This window comes from Lepidothrix coronata, unplaced genomic scaffold (assembly GCF_001604755.1).
Source record: "Lepidothrix coronata isolate B3197 unplaced genomic scaffold, Lepidothrix_coronata-1.0 Scaffold27, whole genome shotgun sequence".
Lineage (NCBI taxonomy): Eukaryota > Metazoa > Chordata > Aves > Passeriformes > Pipridae > Lepidothrix > Lepidothrix coronata.
Genome location: NW_016690207.1, coordinates 3021958 through 3040089, shown reverse-complemented (window position 1 = coordinate 3040089; position 18132 = coordinate 3021958). Strand labels below are relative to the sequence as shown.

The 18132-nt window shown below is 55.9% G+C and overlaps 2 protein-coding genes and 1 long non-coding RNA gene across 7 annotated transcripts in view; 1 reads left to right on the top strand and 2 right to left on the bottom strand.

The window, feature by feature from the left end:
* SORL1 (sortilin related receptor 1) overlaps window positions 1-7679 on the bottom strand; it is a 44044-nt gene extending 36365 nt beyond the window's left edge. For both annotated transcript variants that reach the window (XM_017809765.1, XM_017809767.1), the window contains exon 1: window positions 7612-7679. The gene's annotated coding sequence lies outside the window, so the exon portion shown is untranslated. The remainder of the gene's footprint in view (window positions 1-7611) is intronic.
* Window positions 7680-12221: 4542 nt separating this feature from the next.
* SC5D (sterol-C5-desaturase) lies at window positions 12222-15890 on the bottom strand. 3 transcript variants are annotated; one of them, XM_017809768.1, is made up of 5 exons: window positions 15816-15890; window positions 15013-15230; window positions 14283-14415; window positions 13748-13848; window positions 12222-13466 (listed from the first exon to the last, which is right to left on the bottom strand). In XM_017809768.1, the coding sequence occupies exons 2-5, from the start codon at window positions 15220-15222 to the stop codon at window positions 13041-13043; spliced, it is 870 nt and encodes a 289-aa protein (XP_017665257.1). In that variant the 5' UTR covers window positions 15223-15230; window positions 15816-15890; the 3' UTR covers window positions 12222-13040. The 3 variants fall into 3 exon arrangements, with proteins under 3 accessions (XP_017665257.1, XP_017665258.1, XP_017665259.1); XM_017809769.1 differs by having other exon boundaries at window positions 15013-15249; window positions 15816-15839; XM_017809770.1 differs by having other exon boundaries at window positions 15808-15834.
* On the top strand, window positions 14433-18059 carry LOC108494837. Of its 2 annotated transcripts, none has more exons than XR_001873965.1 (3): window positions 14433-14970; window positions 16750-16926; window positions 17731-18059. It is a non-coding gene; the product is annotated as an uncharacterized LOC108494837 (long non-coding RNA). The 2 variants fall into 2 exon arrangements; XR_001873966.1 differs by lacking the exon at window positions 14433-14970 and adding an exon at window positions 16069-16288.
* The last annotated feature ends 73 nt before the right edge of the window (window positions 18060-18132 follow it).

The following is an 18132-nucleotide window of genomic DNA, read 5'->3' as shown; positions in this document are numbered from 1 at the left end:
TCAGCAGCCCCCGGGGTTGATGCTCCCGGGGTGGGTGCCCCCGGCTGCAACCCCGCCTGCCCTGGCAGAGACCCCCCCACCGGGCAAACAGGGCAGAGATTTAGGTCAGGCGGCAGCACCAGCTACAAAGCGAGGCAGCAGCAGCAGCAGCCCTGCGTGCCCGCCGGAAAAAAAAAAAAAAAAAAAAAAAAAAAAAAAAAAAAAAAAGGAAAAAAAGCAGCGACGCTGTTTGAGGATGCAGGGAAACAGGGCGGAGAGGGAGGAACTGCTGCTGCCCACTGAGACAGCCGGCAGACTGCCTCGGGTCTGGAATCCACGGCAGTTCTGTGCTCCCAACCCCTCTCCCCTCCTTTGAAGGCAGGATAGCCCCGTTTGAGTCTCCTACATCTCGATTAGTTATTTCGGGTGCGGCTTTTTTTGGGTTCCCGGCTGTGCCCGACCTCAGCCCGGACACAGCTGGGAACCCCAAAACTTAGCCCTGTAGATCCCCCCAGCCAAGAGGGGCTTGTTACAACCTCCGTGTCAGTTTTAACAGCGCTTTTCTATTTTTTTTACTGCAAGAAATCTGACCCCAGGAGTTTCAAAAGCAAGAAAACCAAAGGAGAATCCTATCTGCACCTTGCTTTAACCTCAACAGTAAACCTCTACAGCTATTCATCCTGTGAGCTAAAGGAGACAGCGAGTAGGGAGACCTGGAAAGTGTAGTTACAGGAGACAGTGAGACCCCTTCTTGGAGTAGGGAGACCTGGAAAGTGCGGTGAGACCCAAAAAACAGGGGCAATGTGTTTGGATTCAGGGGAGCCAGATGAGTTTTGTTACTCCTGAGAAGCCATGTGAACTCAGGCAGCCTGATTAGGGCAGAGTCCCTATATAAAGGCAAATTGGACACATGCAGGGTTTGGTTCCCTGGTAGGAGGGAGGAAGAGCAGCACTGAGCAGAAAGGTTTGGAGGAGCTGAGGGCTGCTGGAGCATGTCTTACTAAAGGGTGTAAGGAAGGAGAAGCCAGCAAAGGATGCTGTAAGTCCCCCTGGAAGGGCTGGTGCAGCAGGGTCTCAGGTTTAGGAGCATCACACATTTGTGTTTGCTGCTTGGCAGCCCTGCTCTGGCCCTTCAGAGCTTTGTGGGGACCCAAATGGTTCAGGGGAGCAACAAATGGGACCCCTAATCTTTGCTGTTGAGGCAGCAGCACTGCCCTGTGTGCCCTGGGTGAAAAGCACCTCATGTCCTGCTGATGAGGGTGTTTTTTGTGGAACAGCTTTTCAATGAGGCTCTTTTAGCCCTGACAGGAGGAACCCTGCCCTGCCTGCTCCTTTGGCAGGAGCCCACTGTCACAGCCTCCCCTGACAGTGTCCCAACCTTCCTTGGGAACTGGTTTAACCTACGAACAGGCAATGACTGGTGCCTAATGGAAACAGCGTTTAGCATAAATTCCACTTAATGGGGAAGTGTTTTGGTCTTTGCCAAGTGATTAAGTGTATATGAAATATGCATGAAATTCTAATTTGTCCTCCTAATACGTAAGGTGCCAAATGAAGTCCAGGAGGGGAAAACTGGAGCCAAGACATAGCAGAGGCTGCTTGTAGCTCTAGTTAAAGTAGTTAATGCTGCTAGCTTTGCTCACGCTTATGTATTTATTTTTTGTTAACAGTATCTTCCTACAAACGAATGCCCTGCAGAAATGGGATGAGAAGAAGACAGCCCCTGGAGCTGCTGCCCCAGAGCAGGTATGAGCTTCAGGGATGCAGCTGGAGCTGGAGTGCTGGCAGATGGAATGTTGTCTGGATGCTGAGATGGAAGTGTTGCCTTGCTGAGCCCAGAGAGGGGCTGACTGTTCGTAGGTGTGAGTGTGCAGTGCTGAGCATCTCAAGCATCTGGGGCTGGGGGAAGTGCCCTGATCCACACTCTTTTGCACCTGAAATGCCCAAACGCCAGCTTCCCTTCCTGTCACATCCCCCTCTGTTGCTCGTGCCCAGATGGAGAGGCTGGGGCAGGATTTTAGCTGCGGAGGTGGCTCAAACCCTGGCTCGTGACAAACTGCAGCGTTAGCGAAAGCCCCGGGCTCCAGCACGGTGCAGGCTGCCCAGGAGAGGAGTGACTCTGGCAGGGGCACCTTGCTGGAGCTACTCCATCACCAGAGGACTCTAAATGCCAGCCTTGGAGCCCCCAGAGAGCTGCTCTGCGTGGGAAGTGTGACTTCCCCGTGCAGAAATCACGCCGTTGGCTGTGATGAACCACGAGCAGAAATACTGTGTGCCTGCTAACAGTGGTGACAAGTGACAGGACAGCATTAGGGGCTATTCTTGGTGTGTGGAGTGGGCTTGGCAGCTCACTGTGTGTGTCTCTGGGTTTGCTTTGCTGGGGATTAATGCTCCAGCCATAGGCCTGGCGTGGTAAATCAGGAGGAGACGTACTGTGACTGCTCAGGGCTTGAGGCTGGATGCTGTAAAATTGGGGGTGTGCAGAATAGATTCCTAGGCATCACTTATGTGTTTTCCCATCCTGGTTACACAACTGAAAAAGGGATGCCTGTAAAAAAACGTTGTTCCTAGGAAATTTCTGAATAGACAGTAGGTTATTACCGTGGTTTGGTGAGTGAGGGTCTCAGAGAGCAAGGGGCCTCTGTGGCTGTGAGCGGCTGCTGAAACCAAGTTTTGCCATCAGGTCAGATCTTGGCTTCAGGGCTGCTTGCAGAAGAGGGATGGGCTAAACATTTTGCCCCCAGTAGCTGGTGGAATGAGGATGGGGCTAAAGAAAGCCACTGCTGGAAGAGGTCAGAAGCAAAGCACAGGGTTTTAAAAGGAAAGGTGCTCTCACCACGCTCCTCATCATTCCAGCTCACTGGAAGCCTCAGAGGACAAGTACCAGGCCTTTCTGTCCCCGTTTCCTCTGCCTCCCCCCTGGCAAGGCTTATGCAATAGCCCAGCCTCGGGGATGAGTGTCATGGGTGGCTCCTGCATTCCCGGCACGCCGCGTTCCCCGTGCGCTCCCACTAAAGCTTCATTACTGTACCTTCTGCTCTGCTCCCGAGCATCTGTTTCTAGCCCTGCCATGATATTTTAAAATACAGCCTGTGCCTGCCGTGGCGCTGCTTGTGGCTTGGACTGAAAATGCCAGGGTCTGAAATCATTGATATGAAACACGGGTGACTCATTTCGGAGAGCGCCAGGCCTGTGTTAATTTTGTTAATACTGGAATCGTCTACTCGCGGGGCTGTTTTCTCTCTGCTGCACCAACAGAGCTCTCCCTTAGCTGTTGTTTCCAGGAGAAAGGGAAAGGTAAGGGAGGGGGAACCCAGAAACAACCAGAAATAACCTGGCCCCTTAGTAAGAAGGTCCTGGAGATGAGCTCTCCTAAATTGGCAGAGGGGAGGGATGTGATGGGAATGGAGGCTGCCCCAGCAGATTTGGGTAAGTGCTGATGAAATCCATTCCCCCATAACCTGCAGGAGAGGTCTAAAGTGTGCCATGAGCTGGTGATTGCAGCTCTGGAAAGCTTAAGTGGTGCCTCCTGGGACACCACGATCTGAGAGGAACCTGCTGAAGGGGAAACAATGGATGAAAACACAAATACCTCTCCCAGCCACCGCGGTGCCAGGAGCAGGAACTGTGTGGCTTCCAGAGATCCGTGTCTCCTGGCAAGCTCGGGGAAGGAGCAAGTGCTGGGAGCAGGGAGCCCTCCCAGGATGACTGGGAAAGACACGGAGACAGGGAGGGGTGTCTGATAAATGAAGAAGGAAGGATGTGGCTGGGCTGTGCCATCAGCACCCAGGGCACCTCCAGAAGGTTAAAGTCTAATTGTGGGAAGGGCTCTGGCAAACTAGGTCAAAATTAAGTACGGTTCAATTCCGATGCAGCGTGACTGATCCAGCGTTCCCAGGGCTGGATGGCATTTACCCTGCCAAGCACTTTCTGCCTTCTCTGGAAGGAGAAAGGCTCTCTGCCAGCTTGCATGTTGTCAGGAGGTTATCTGAGGTCTTCATCAGCACAGAGGGGTGGGCAGGGTCAAGGTCAAGTGGTGGGCTGGTAAAAGGTCGTGTCACAGTAAATAGCCTGGAAATGATGAAGACTTGGTGCTTTTCCTCAAAGGCAGGAGAGGTTATCCGCAGGAAACGGGAAGCTTGAGAGCAATGAAGTAGGTTCCCCCCAGAAGGGGAAGAGATGAGCTGGTGTTAGGGCAGCACTAATGTTGGTTCAGGGGAAGGGCAGGCACAGAGGTGATGGCCCTGCACAGGCTATGACTGTGGGGAGAGACTCAAGGCCTTGCAGTGGCAGCACAGAGGGTGAACTGGCTGCCACGGGAGCCACCAGCAGTTAGATATCTTCTATCCCAGCATGGTTTAAAGCAAAAATTTCTTGTGAGTTGCATGCTTTTGGGGGTGGCTTTGGATAAATCCTTTCCAGAGAAGGGAAAGGGATGTCTGCAGGTAAAGGTTAGACTTATATTAGCAGCTCAGCAGTGTAAATGCTCTTGGTCACTGTGCTCCCCTCTCTCACCCCTCGGGACCAGCAGGCACAGGCTGGCCTCCTACCCCAACACTTCTCCTCACTGTCTGCTGTGGCTGAGACATGACACTCCCTACAGAGCCTTCCCCAGAGTCCCAGAACACCCTTGGACCCTGCACACACCTAAGCAGCCAAAGTGGCTGCTTTCCTTTTCCTTGTTTGCTGCACTGAGCAAAGTCCTGGCAGGCGACGCCGTTTGTGGCTGGTTTTCACCCAGGAGACGGGATTTGTGTGGGATGGTGGGGATGTTCCATGGAAATGTGAAATCCTGGAGCCAAGCCCTGTCTCCAGGTCTGAGTAGGGATGTGTAGGCAAGAGAACAGAGGCTGTTAGGGGACAGGAGGGCGGGCTCCAGATGAGTGGCTTGCGCCAGGAAGAGGAGGGCAGGGTGCGGTGCTGCAGTTGCTGGAAGGGGTTTAGAGAGCACCCAAGGGGCTACAGGCAGCACTTGTCTTGCCCTGGGGATGCTTCTCTGCTGTCAGTGGCGTCCCAGAAAAGTCCTGTCTCGTGTCAGTGCCTGCTTTGTAACAGTCTGTCCATTGTAACCCTCCCCAAGAGTCCCGTGGAGGTGAGGGCCGAGCGAGCGAACAAAACCCGCTCTGTCTCTGAGCTGACGGTCTCGAGTCGTGTTTGGTCTCTTGGTGGCTGCAGCTTCAGAGTCAGAAAAAACAAGGAAAAGCCACAAAGGCACAGGGGTTTAGGCTGCTGCTCTTGTCACTTGCTGAGGATCCCAAAAGTTTTGCTGCAGCCAGCCAGGCAAGGATGTGATCGGCAGTGGGTGAGGATCCAGGTGAGGAATCCAAGTAACATCCTGTGCTTGTGTCTTTGGAGCTTAGGGCAAGAGGGCTCTAAGCCTCTTCCTGATGATGATGAGTAAGCTGTGTTTGGCTCCCAAGGAGCCACAAAGGGTTTGGACTTCCTTCCCCTCCTTGGTTCCAGCAGGTGCCCTCTGGTGCCCTGGGGACATCACCCACAGCAGCAACAAGGTGAAGGTGCTTTCCTTCACCTCTGAGCTCAGCCTGGGCTCTAAGCTGTCCCATGAGCCTGTTACAGGACTGTAATCAAGAGCCAGAGAAGGGCAGGGAGTCTCAGGCATGAGCCAGTGCCCAGCATATGGCCAAGTGACCTGCCAAACCCACAGGAGCAGGATGTGTCCCAGATAAGGGACTGCACAAGGATGCTCAGTCCAAGCACTGCCCCTTAGGATGATGTCCCTGCGAGAGGACTGCTTTGGCTGCATGATTTTCTGCTGGGATTAGAGTGCCAGAGACCTGGGGGAGGAAGGGATTGCTAGATGCTTGTGACAAGGCACGAGACCCCCGAGCACTGAGCTGCACAGCATTCCGGCTTACTGGGCATTAGTAATTTGTGTGGTCAGATCTGTAACAGAAGCTGGGATACATGGGCTCCTTCTTGTCCCTTTTATTAAAGCAGACCCTAATTTAAAGCCCTGTAGCACTTGGGAGAACTGTTGTGTAGTGACAAACAACTCTTCCTGCTGACATACCTGGGGTTTTTTTTAATGTGTCCTGCCCCGAAGCAGCAGAAGGAGCAGGTTCTGTTTGCTGTGCTGCCAGCAAAAGCAGCTCCATTCCAGGCAAATCCCCTCTGAAAGCTTAAGGCAATGAGAAAAGCCCAAACAGTGGCAAACTGTTGAACTCCCACTGCTTCCTATCAGTCCTGTCCTGGATAGCAACAGGGTTGCTGCACCCTCTTGGATCTGCAGCTCCGTGTCCAGGTGACAGAGGCTGCTCCTGCCAAAGCAGCCCTACCTGGCAGGTGGGTTGGATGAAAGCCACGGGGAGACAGAAGGGAAAGTGCTACAAATGTCTTTCTGTAGATGAGAGACAAGTGTCATGGTTTCTTCTTCTAAAATGGGGTAGCTGTGTTGTGCTAAAAACAGCCAAACGTTGAGGAGGTAGAGGAGGCGAAGCAGATTTTCAAGGGGAGGAGGAACAGCTTTTCCCTAAACAAGGGAACAGAAGGGCTTTAGGAGCAGCACCAGCCCTGTGTGTGCCCCCCCAGCAGCTCCAGGGCCAGCCCTGCCTCGTGACTGGCTCCTTCTTATCCTACAAGTAGCAAAAAGGGGGAATTATAGGGCACCCAGAGGGAAAGGAGGCAAATTACCCAAGGAGGCAAATTACCCAAGGAGGCAAATGCAGATGTCACTGAAGGCTCAAAGCCTCTCCTTGAGTGTGCCTTGTCCCTCCATGGGCTGGTTCCTCCCCCAGCAGCATTTTAGGCACGTGAGGGGACACAGTGTCAGCAAGGAGGGTCAAGTAGGGCAGTGTAATTTAGTCTAGCATGTGGATACTCAAGAAACAAAGTAGACTCTTCAAGGCTGAAGCTTTCCATAGCAGGCACCCAAAAGTCCAAGTGTAAATCCTCATCACCCCTAAAGTGATGGTTGCCTGGAAAAGAGGGGGTGAGGGGGAGCCTTTATGGTCCTGGCAGCAAAACTTGCCAGGGAACTGAGCCCGAATACTTTAAGAAACAGCATTTTCTAGGTTTCCCTGCGATGAGCAACTCCTCTCCCCCTCTTTTCCAAGGATCAGTGGAGGATGGTTCAGACACGCAGGGAGAAGGACACGGTGCCTCACAAATAGCCATGTCCTCTCCCGGAGTCACGCTCCCTCTGCCCGGCCTTCCGAGCGCAGGGACGTTCATTCCTCACGAGCATCCCCAGCAGAGAGCTGCCGCTGCCCACCTCCCGCCCGCTGCCAGCCGCAGGGACTCGCTCCCGGCGGGGATGAGCGGCCCCGCATCCCTGCGCGCGTGCCCTTGGCTGCTCCCGCCGGGAGAGCATCCTGCTGGGGAGCGCCGAGCGGAGACGCGAATGTGACGGTGCCCCCCGTGCGGGACGGCTCTGGGGGAGAGCCGGGCTGCGGGAACGGCTTTCGCGGGGACCGGCAGACCCTAAAAATGCCAACCGAGCAGCGAACGAGCCGCCGGCGAGCGACGCGCCGACCCTTCCCCACGCGGGACCCACTCCGCCCCCCGCTCCCCGCATCCCCCCGAGCGCTCACCCGAGGGAAGGATGGGGCGGGGGGGGTGCTGGGACGGGGTGTTCGCTGCGGGGGGCGGCTCTCGCGCGTCCCCGGTGCTCACCTGTCCGTACACCTGGATGGGCTCGGGCGGGCGCGGCGCGGCGCGGCGGCCCCGCGGGGGCTCCGGGGGGGATGCGGCGGGGGGATGCGGGGAGCGGAGCAGCAGCAGCGGCGAGCGGGCGGCCGGCGCCGCCGGCAGCAGCAGCAGGAGCGGCAGGAGAGGCAGGAGGCGCAGGGGGAGCGGGGCGGCCCGGCCAGCCCCGGCTCTGCTCCGTGTCGCCATGTTCGTGCCGCCGGGGCCGGGCGGAGCGGAGCCGGAGCCGAGCGGGAGCCGCGCCGCCGCCCGGAGAGAATGTGCATGGGCAGCGCTGCCGCCGAGACCCCCCCCGCGGGGATGCTCGGGCCCCCTCCCCTCTCCTCCTCTCCCTTTCCCTCTTCCTCTCCTTCTCCCTTTCCCTCTTCCTCCCCCGGCTCCTCTCCGGAGGATGCTCGGGTTCCCCCTCCCTTCTCCCCCCGGCCCCCGAAGGAGCGGAATAAGTTCAAGTTGATTTATGTCAAACGGAGTGAAAAAGCGGAATGAAGCGGCCGCAAGAGTCAAGCGAATGAAATTGAAGCTGTGACGGAGTAAATGAGATCGTGCTGGAGTCAGTGGAAGTGTTTGTGAGTGGCAGGACAAAGAGGAATGGCTTCAGAGTGATGAAGAGTAGGTTTAGATTGGATAGCAGGAAGAAATCCTTGGCTGTGAGGGGGGGGAGGCCCTGGCACAGGTTGCCCAGAGAAGCTGTGGCTGCCCCATCCCTGGAAGTGTCCAAGGCCAGGTTGGGCAGGGCTTGGAGCAACCTGGGCTAGGGGTCTTCCCCTGCCCATGGCAGGGGGTGAAACAAGATAGGCTTTAAGGTCCCTTCCAATCCAAACTATTCTGAGATTCTGTGAAATTAACTCAAACAAAACAAAACCATTGCAGCTGCTTCCCTCTGGAGAATGAGAGAGGTGTTCCCAAAAACAAGCCTTGCTGTACTTTTCCTGTGTCACCCAGCCCAGGACGGGGGCCTAACGCACCCCAGGATCAGTGGGAAGCAGCACAATTGCCTGTGCAAGTGTCCAGGCTGGGGTTTGATAGAGTCACAGTGCTGTGAAACATAGAACCGTGGTAATGTGGGCTCAGGTCCTTCCTGCTGAGAGGGTGGGCTGGGTGGATAAAGAGCTGTGTCTGCTTCTGGATGGGAAGGTGAAGTTGTGGATGGATGTCAAGAGGAGAGAGGAAAAGGCACTGATGATTTCACATGGTGTGTTTCTGGTAGCCCTTAGGCATCTTTATCTCAGTTTCTGCATCTTCTCACCTGGGCAGAGCTGGGAAGGTGAGCGTTGTCTCACCCAGGCTGCTGGTGGGAGTGGGAAGCCAGAGACCCCCAGGGGTCCCTCCAGGCCCTCCTGTCACCTCTCCCACCTCTGGCACCTGGTCAGGTGGGTTTGAGCTGTGGCAGTGGAGAGGTTCTTTCTGCCCAGGGCCGTGTGCTTCCCATAAAACATTTGGCAGAGGTAACTTTCCCCTGCACCCTCATAACTCCCTGGCACGGTGAACAAAATGTGTGGTTGGTTGTGCAGGACCAACACCAGTGGCCACAGCTTTGATTTATTGGGGCAGCCCAAAATGCTGGACTCACAGATGTGGGGATTCCCCTGGTGCTGCTGCAGGCTGGAGAGGCACCTCTCGTGCATCCCTTCCAGAGAGTGACTTGCCCTGTCCCTCCCTGGGGCTCGTGTGTGTGCTGGGAGGGGGGAACAAGGATTTGAGGCTCAAATGACTGTGGAAGATGACAGGAGAGCAGGGCTGTGCCTGTTGCTCAGCCCCAGCTTGTCTCTCTACACCAGAGGTGGTTATTTGGGCATAGTCTTGCTGCTGAGAAAGGGCCTTACCTGTGTTCTGGCCTCTTGTGTCTCAGAGATGCTGAGAACAGACTGATGGGTTCCTCTGCCTCATGTGCTGTGCACCATTCCAGAAATTCTATTGCTATCAGGGAATCATCAGAGAAAAAGGATGTGGCCCAGCAGTGAAGGAATGGGAGCTTGTAAATCCCATGGACAGCCCCGAGGCAGTTTTGCTCCCCCTTATTTCACTTGCTTTAATAGCAGGAATGTTGTCCAGAGCTTTCCCCAAGGTGCTTTCACCTAGAAACCCAGTTAGTGTATTTCAATTATCGAGTCAATACAATTATAAACCCTCCTAAGAAAGCTTTTAGAGGTCTTGACTCGGTGTAATGTCCCTCTGGAGGACTGGAGGTCACTGTGGGTAAGGGCAGAGTCAATGAGGGAGTTTTATTACGTGGGAATCCCTGTAGCCACTTTCTCTACAGAGCAGACATGGTGAGAACGACCCAAAGAGAACACAAAAATAAGGAATAGAGGAAGAACAGAACAAGAAATAGTAGGAAATGAGGACCTGGCTTTGCAGCAGTTTCTAAATGGAGGAAATGGGTGCATGGGGGTGGTGGTGCTGTCCTCCCCCCAGCCTCTGCTTGGTGCTCTGAGCAAGAAACATCCCCATTTCCCCCCGTGGGCTCCCTCCAGCCAGGTCACTGTGGTGGGCACGAGGAGAGAGCTCTAGCAAGGAGCTCTCTGGTGAACCTGGCAAATGCTTGCAGATGAATGGCTCTTTCTTTGTGGAGGGAAACACAGGTTTCCTTTGCCAAAGGTATTTTTTGTTGCTTGAAAAGAGAACCCGTCTCCTGCCGTAGAGGGGAGAGGGAACAGAGCAGAGTTTATTTTAAAGTCCATCTGGATTTCATCAGCAGTAAAAGCTGTGAACTCCAAGAGCAAGGCAAGGAGCCCCTGGCCCCCTGGTTTTCCTTCACCTCTTCCCTGAGACCTTTCCCTGTCTCAGCTTTAGAGATCCTGGAGAGTTTAGGGAACTGAGGGGCTGGAACTGCCATCCCTCAAAGAGCCTCATGGAGAGAGAGGATTGAGTTGTTTAAAGGACCTGTTGTGTGTTGCTGGAGTCAGGGAGCAAAACAGGGATGCTGAAAGCTTTATCCCACTCATGGCATTGGCCTCAGAGCCTCCATCAGGAGTGGATGATGGTTTGTAGGTGTTTCCTGCAGGGCTCAGGGCTGTCACCAGAGGCACCTGATTGTTGTGCTCACACACCACGTGCCACTTTTTGTGCCCGGGGTCTCACTGAAAATGATGTTCAATGTGCAGTGTGAGGCACCACGAGTGTGCACTGCCTGGTGTGCGGGACAGCATCGTGTAGGAGACGAAAGGAGGGAAGCAAACACTCCTTGTGGGGTGGGATGGTGGCTGTCGCAGACAAGGAGGGCAGGCTGGGGCTCAGAGGAAATCCATGTAGCCAGGTGAAGCAGGGGGGGAGGGGGGACATGGAACAGGAGCAGGGACACCCCACGAGTGTGCTCTGGCAAAGCTGCTCCTGCCCCACGTTGGGCGGTGAGAAGGAGGAGGAGGAGGAGGAGGAAGGCCATCCACGCAGGTGCAGCTCTGCCATGGCGTGTCGAGAGCAACACCTCCACCTTGTGGCAACAGCAGCACCAGGGTCCCACACACCGAGCTGCATCTCCCCCGTGGCACATAGCCCCGAGGCCACCGCGGAGGGGGTGTTCTGTCCCCGGGACCCTGGCACGGCAGGCGTGGGACCAGGAGGACACGATCTCCCTGTTCTCAGGCGTCGTGGTGCTGCAGCCCCATCCCTCTGCCCAGTGGGAATGTGAGGGGTCCAGGCTGTGCTCGGCTAGGAGGTCTGTGGGAGGCTGCAGGGGCCCAGGGTGTTGGGCACCACGAGTTTGATGCCATTTCATTCATAAGAATTTACTTTTCTGCAAGGATCCATCTGCCAAGGGTCACCACTCGCCCCGGGGCTGCAGGATGGGGTACCCAGGCATTAGGCTTAGCAGAGGTGGGAAGATGGGTTGATGAGAAGTCCAGGACTCTTCCCAAGGGTCTAGTGTTTGGGAATCAGGCCCTGGCAGTTGGCCAAGGTCAGCACTGTTGTCACTGTGTTCGATCTGGGCCTGGCCTTGACCCCTGGGCAATGCTCTGGGCTCCAGGTTAATCAGCAAACAGAGGTCAGGGGTCCTGTGCACGTGGGGAGAGCGAGCTGTGACGGGGAGGGGAGAGCAGAGCACGGGCCAGGTGTGGGACTGTGCTGGCAGGACATGGGATGGGGGTCCAGAGGTGTAGTGGTGTGACCTGGAGCCATGCCCTGCTCCAGGGGTGGCTGAGACAGGGTGGGGAGCAGGTCCAGCAGCTGGTACAGCTGGTGAGACTGGGTGGGAAAGCACAGGAGTCACTGTGCAGGGATGTGGTTACATGTCTGGAGGTCTGGGGGAGTGGAGGTGGCTCTGGCCACTCCGACTGTGCTGCAGTTCCCACTGGCAGACACTGGTCCAGCCAGTGCCAGGACCTCACCCCCTCTGAGCCATACAGGGGTGTCAGCAGGGCCTCTGTGGCTCTCATCCACACCCTGAGAGTAGAGGGGTTCAGTCCCTCTGCAGGAGAAGGAGATGGGGACGCTGCTCAGGGATATTGTCCCCAACCCTGCTGAGATAAAGAGGGGAGGGGGTGCTGCACATACCTGCTGCCAGCACTGCCCAGGGTAAGCCTGGCACGGGTGTTGTAGGGGAGAAACAGGCTTCCACAGGAAGGGACCAAACAGCAACCTCGTTGGCAAGTGAGATTTATTGATCATGGGTCGAACCCAAAGGCAGGGGGACCAGATTCCAGCAGGAAACACACAGGGCCTTCAGGAAGGGAAGCCACGAACCTCCGAGTGAGGACAAGCCCCTGCCCCTCACATCCAGGCATCTGTTCCTCCTCCCTCCTCCCTCAGAGTTCTCAGGGAGCTCGAGGGACCTGCAGGACTCAAAGTACATCTCTGTCCTACAGGTGGACTGTTTCTGGGATGTGTCCCATCCACACCCCATGGGGCATCCCCAGGTGAGAGGAAGGAGGAGAGCGCCTCGAGTCCCGCCGAGGAGTCCCACTGAGCCCTGGCTCATCGAGGAGCCATCAGGAGGACCCACAACACCCACAAAAGGTAGGCATTAGTAGCTTTTTTTTTGCAAAATACAGCCTGTCCCGATGGACTCCACGATGGCCACAGCAGATGAACGGGGACCCTGCCACAGGCTGTGTTATTGTTCTATTTGTGCCACGTTATTGTTCTATTTGTGCCATGTTATTCTCGTTGTAAAGCAGCAGCACAGCACTAAAGCAGCGCAGGGGACCTTAGCAGAGATCCAAAGGTAGCTGGGAAGGGAAGCAACAGGGAAAACAGGGCAGATCTGTGGTGTAGAGCGAGGCCAGACGCCGCCGTTTTGGGGTCAGAGTCGGGCTCAGCAAGAATCGCCCCACGCTGGTCACACCATCAAGGACAGGGGCCCTTTGTCCGTGGGAAAACAGCCTCAAGTGGCCAGGGAGGAACAGGACAAGATCCAGCCAGGGAACATCATCCTGGAGAGGGGGCAGGCCAGGGGGAGCCTACTCGCTCTTGGAGGCCGGGAGGCCGTTGGGTGCCCCGGGGTCTTTCTCTCGGAGCTTGCGCAAGTAGTCGTGGGGGCCTTTGCCCTCAAAGGACGTGGGGCTCTTGTAGGAGCCGCCAATCTTGTCCCAGAGGGTGAAATACTGCCCGTAGTTGTAGTCGAAGTACAGGTGGTGGTCGGTGTGGTGGGCAGAGCCGTTGATGACGTGCCGCAGGAACCGGGGCACGCGGTAGTCGCCGTCGTGGATGGAGATGGTCCAGACGTTGACGAAGATGTAGAGGCCCAGGTAGGTGACTTTGTGCAGGGGGAAGAGGAATGGGTACACGTGGTAGGGCAGGCTCTGCATGAAGCCGTCGACGGGGTGGAAGGCGTGGCTGGCGAAGGGCGTCGCGATCTTCCAGAGGTGGTGGGGCTTGTGGAAGCGCTGCGGGGAGAGGGTGTGCCGTCAGGGTGGCCCCTTTCGGGGGGGTGATCCCCTAAAATCCCAGATTCACAGCCCAATGGGCCGCTCCTCAGGCCATCACCACCCAAACAGGGAGAGAGGGACACGTTCCCATCTCAGCTCCCATCACGCTGTGGACTGAGGTGAGGGTCAAAGCCACCATTCCCACCCCTGGCAGGAGCAGCTTGGACACGGCCCCAGAGCAGGGCAAGGCCCCTTGTCCAGAGTCTGCCATCCCATCCCACTGCCATCCCATCTCATACCTTATAGAACAGCTTGTGGTGGAGTCCCCGGTGTATCCAGTAGATGCCCATGTCGGTGAAGAAGAGGAAGGACAGCATGCTGAGGAAGACACCAGACCAGCCTGGGGGAACAGGGGTGTTAGAGGTGGCACGTGTGGGCATCAACAGGGGCCAGGAGGGGGGTCAGGGAGGTGCAGTGGCCCTTGTGGTGGGAGACACATCCCAGTTGTGTCAGGGTTTGCCCCACAGAGGAGATGTGGTGAGAAGGTCAGACAGTCTCACGTGACTCAGGGAAAGTGAGTCAGGCCCTGGTTTTTCAGGAGCTGTGCCCAGGGAAGGGAAGGATCTCTTTTGTGGAGGGGGCAGTGTGCCAAGCAGGGGGCCACGACCCTGAGCAAGGGTGTTTGGGTTCCTCCTCATGTCAGCCTGGAGAGGATTTGGGGTTTTGACTAATAGATGGGATAGGAGGTGCCCGGGAGGATTTCTTGGGCACACTGCCCAGGCAGGCAGTGGGCAGAGGGTCCTGCCCTGGCAGGGGGCTGGGGGGGTGTCTCACCATACGGGGAGTCCTCGATGTTGTCGTAGAGCTTGCTGTAGCCCCGCACCTCGGCGAAGAACAGGGCGACGGTGGGCACGCTGATCCAGGGCAGGGAGCGCAGCGCGTAGCAGATCTCCCGGCGCACCTGGTTCTGGGGGGTGAGAGGGATCAGGGGAGAGGGGCCGGGGGGAGAGGCCATACTGGGAGTCGGGCAAACACCAGAGAGCCCCAGTGCCCCTCATGAGGTAGAGAGGGACGGCGTTTTGGCCACCCCTTTGCCGCGGGCGCTTTGGCATCTGTGGCACCGCAGTGTGCTGCCCCTCGGTCGGGATGGCAGGGGGACATCCCTGGTGGTGGTTTGGGTTGGAAGGGACCTTAAAGCTCATCCAGTTCCACCCTCCGCCATGGGCAGGGACACCTTCCTCTATCCCAGGTTGCTCCATGTGGGGACATGAGCAACAGGTTGGAGGACAGGACTCACACTGGGTGCTGGGTCCAGTGTGTTGTGGCACTTGTTTCTGGTCAGGGATGACCAAGGACCCTGCATGGATGGGCACCAGAGGGATGAGAAGGGTGGCTGTGACACACAGTGGGGATGACCCACAACACGACACTGGCACGTGGCATTTGGAAGAGGATGGTGAGAGGGACATCCCAGAGGACAGCAAGGGGGGCACTGACAGCTCAGCAGTGCCACAGGGCCCGGGTGAGCAGGGTGGCAGGGGGTGACACGGGGGTGTGCACCCACCTCTAGGAACTGGGGGTGCTTCTTGAGCTCGTGGTCGAAGATGAAGTAGTAGCTGAGGGTGCCGAAGAGCAGGTAGAGGGCCAGGGCGCCCAGGTTGGTGATGACGAAGAGGCTGAGGAGCTGTCGGCAGGGCTCGCCCTCGGGCCACCCCGCGGGGTACACGTAGGGCGTCAGCAGGTGCTGGTCGGCGGCTTCCAGGACCAGATCCATGGTGGCTCCTGCAGGAAACAGCGAGGGCTGGTGTGACAGGAGGTGTCTGCCCTGTCTGCCCAGCCTCTGCCCAGCTCTGGGCCACTGGGATCTGCTCCGAAGGGCACGGGTGGGGTGGCAGTGCTGGGGTTTTGGGGGGGTAGGTCAGCCGCCTGTTCGGATCACTGGGAGGCGAGTCCAGGTTGTGGGGTATAAAGCACAGAAAGTGGGGGGTCCCCTAAGTTTGCCCTCTGTTGCTGTGGGAGGGGGCGTGCACGACAGCATCCCATTCCGGGGACAGCGGGACGCGGGTGGCAGCAGGATGTGGGGTTTGGGGAACCAGACCTCGAGCGGCGCATGGGGCACAGGGGTCCCTCCCGTGTCCCAAAGGGGCGATTCCCCGGGGGGTCCCGCTCCCGGCGAGGACAGCCGGGCAGGGTGGGTGGCGAAGGGGGCAGGAGGGGGTCAGTTTTGGGAACCGCAGGTGGCGGGGGAGGCGGGGAGCGGTGGGAACGGGGCGTCCCGCGGGTGTCGCTGCCGGGGCGCGGTGCCGGTGCCCCCTGCCCTGTCCCCGGTACCCCGGTACCCCCTCCCCACGTCCCGTACCCCGTTACCTGCCCGAGGGTCCCCGGAGTGGCGTTGGGGGGGGGGCGGGGCCGGGGAGGGCGGGGCCGCGCCGGTAGCGCCACGTGACGTCACCGGGGCGGGGCCGCTCGCGCCACCGCGGGGCGGTGACGTCAGCGCGAAAGGGGCGGGGTTAGGCGGGGTCTAAAAATTGGGCGTGACCCAGGGCTTTGCTGGGCGGGGTTTAGGGGCGGGGTTTAGGGGCGGGGCGGGGTGTGCGGAGCTCCGGGCGGGTGGCGGGGAGAGGTTTTGGCAGCCGCGGTGTCCCCTCCGCCAGGACATCCCTGGGGGCGCTTTGGGCTGGAAGGGACCTTAAAACCCGTCCAGTGCCACCCCCTGCCACGGGCAGGGACACTTTCCACTCGCCCAGGTTGCTCCAAGCCCCGTCCAAGCTGGCCTTGGACACTTCCAGGGATCCAGGGGCAGCCACAGCTTCTCTGGTCAACCTGTGCCTGTGCAGGCGGTTTGTAACACTTTCCCTTTCCATTATTCTTTGTTTCCTCCTGCCAGCAGGTGCCCATGGCAGCAGTTTCTCCTGCCCTTAAAAACTTTCACAGAGAGAGGATCCACGGATGTTCTTCTTTTTTTTCAGTTATGGGAGGATGATCAGCCTGACCTCCCAGTTTTCTCCTGCTTGTTTTTCTTCTTTTGGTTTGTTATTTTATGGAAGGAATCCTTCCCTAAAATAAGGGTGGGGAGGCCCTGGCACAGGTTGCCCAGAGAAGCTGTGACTGCCCCATCCCTGGAAGTGTCCAAGGCCAGGTTGGATGGACCTTGGAGGGGAAATATCCCATGGCAGGGGGTGGAATGAGATGACCTTTAATGTCCCTTTCAACCCAAACCATTCTGGGATTCTATTTTAGTTTCCTCTGCCTCCAGAAAAACCTGAATTTTTCCTCTTTGACATTTGCTCCAACCCCTCAGGTCACATTTTTCCACCTCCAGGGCCTGAGACAGAGACTCCAACAGAGAAGCACAGCAAGGGCTTGGCTCAAGTCATTCCTGCTCATCTCTCTACACAGATTCCTGCATCCATGGACAACCTCCTGCTTCAAGTGGGCAGCACAGCACTGGGAATGCTTTTACCTGGAGAGCTCTAAGGTATGTGGGTCTTTTACCAAGTCTTCTTGTGGACTTCTGTCTCAACAAACCTGGGAGAGAGGGATGGAGTGATCCACCAAAACATATTTCTGACATCACCTCAGTAAAATCAGGGGAATTAGATCTTCAGCTTCATCTTTTTTTTCAAACATGAGCGAAAAATATTCTCCTATGCTCATTTTTTTTGAGATACAGCCAATCCCTTTGATTGTTTCCCTCATAGATTAAATGTAAGGGAACCTTCAGCAGGAAGAAAAAAGTCAGCCCAGAAGATTATATTTTGTTGAAGTCGTAGGCATTAAAACCAGAGTTTTACAATAGGAACACTGATTTATGAGGAAATTTGGGCCCCATTTATTATTAACAACTCTTTCAATATTGCAGCTGCTGGTGTGTGGATGTACTGTCATAAATATACACAGAGAATTGTAGTGCAAATACAAGGGAGAAAACAATTACCAGTGGGGTTTTTTAGCAAGGCAGCTGAAGAAAAGTTATACCTTGACCTACAATTCATTTACACCAGTAAATCTGTAGTTATTTCTTTTTGAATGTACCAACAGTGCTTACAAATGGAATTTGTAACAGTAAAATCACTGCCAAGTCCCCGTGGCCACTTTCTTTCAGGTGCAGCCATTTCACTTGGCTTTAAAACTTGGGCTGTTTTAAATTCCCTGTGGGGCTTTTAAACCCCAATGAATAAAGAAATAAACCAAAGACCAGGATGGGTTGGGTGGTCCAGGGACACTGTGTGGTATTTTAGGATGTTATTCTGTCCTAAAATAATATTTATCTCTCCAACAGCTCCTGTTCCTTCCTATCTTGGAGGCTCCAGAGGTGAATATTCCATATGTTGGATGCACATTATGGAGCCATCTGGGATAGATGCAAGATCTTCATGAGGAAAAATCCATAGCTGTCCACGGAGGAATTCCTGGCTCTTTCCAGTTGCCATCTCAGAGAAAACCATACAGAAAGTCAGACCCTTCATTCTTCACGGAATCATCTTTATTTAACTAATAAAATAAAATAATTTTGGGTTCAGGTGAGGGAAATTTTAGTATCAGTTAAAAATCAGGTTCAGCAGGGAAAAAAGTTTCACATAATTATCTTTTCTCAATAAAGATTATTTTGAGCCAGTCTTATTTGCTCTTCTAAGTCAAATGGAGTAAGACACAAATCCTAAACTTAGAGTGGAAAGCTGAC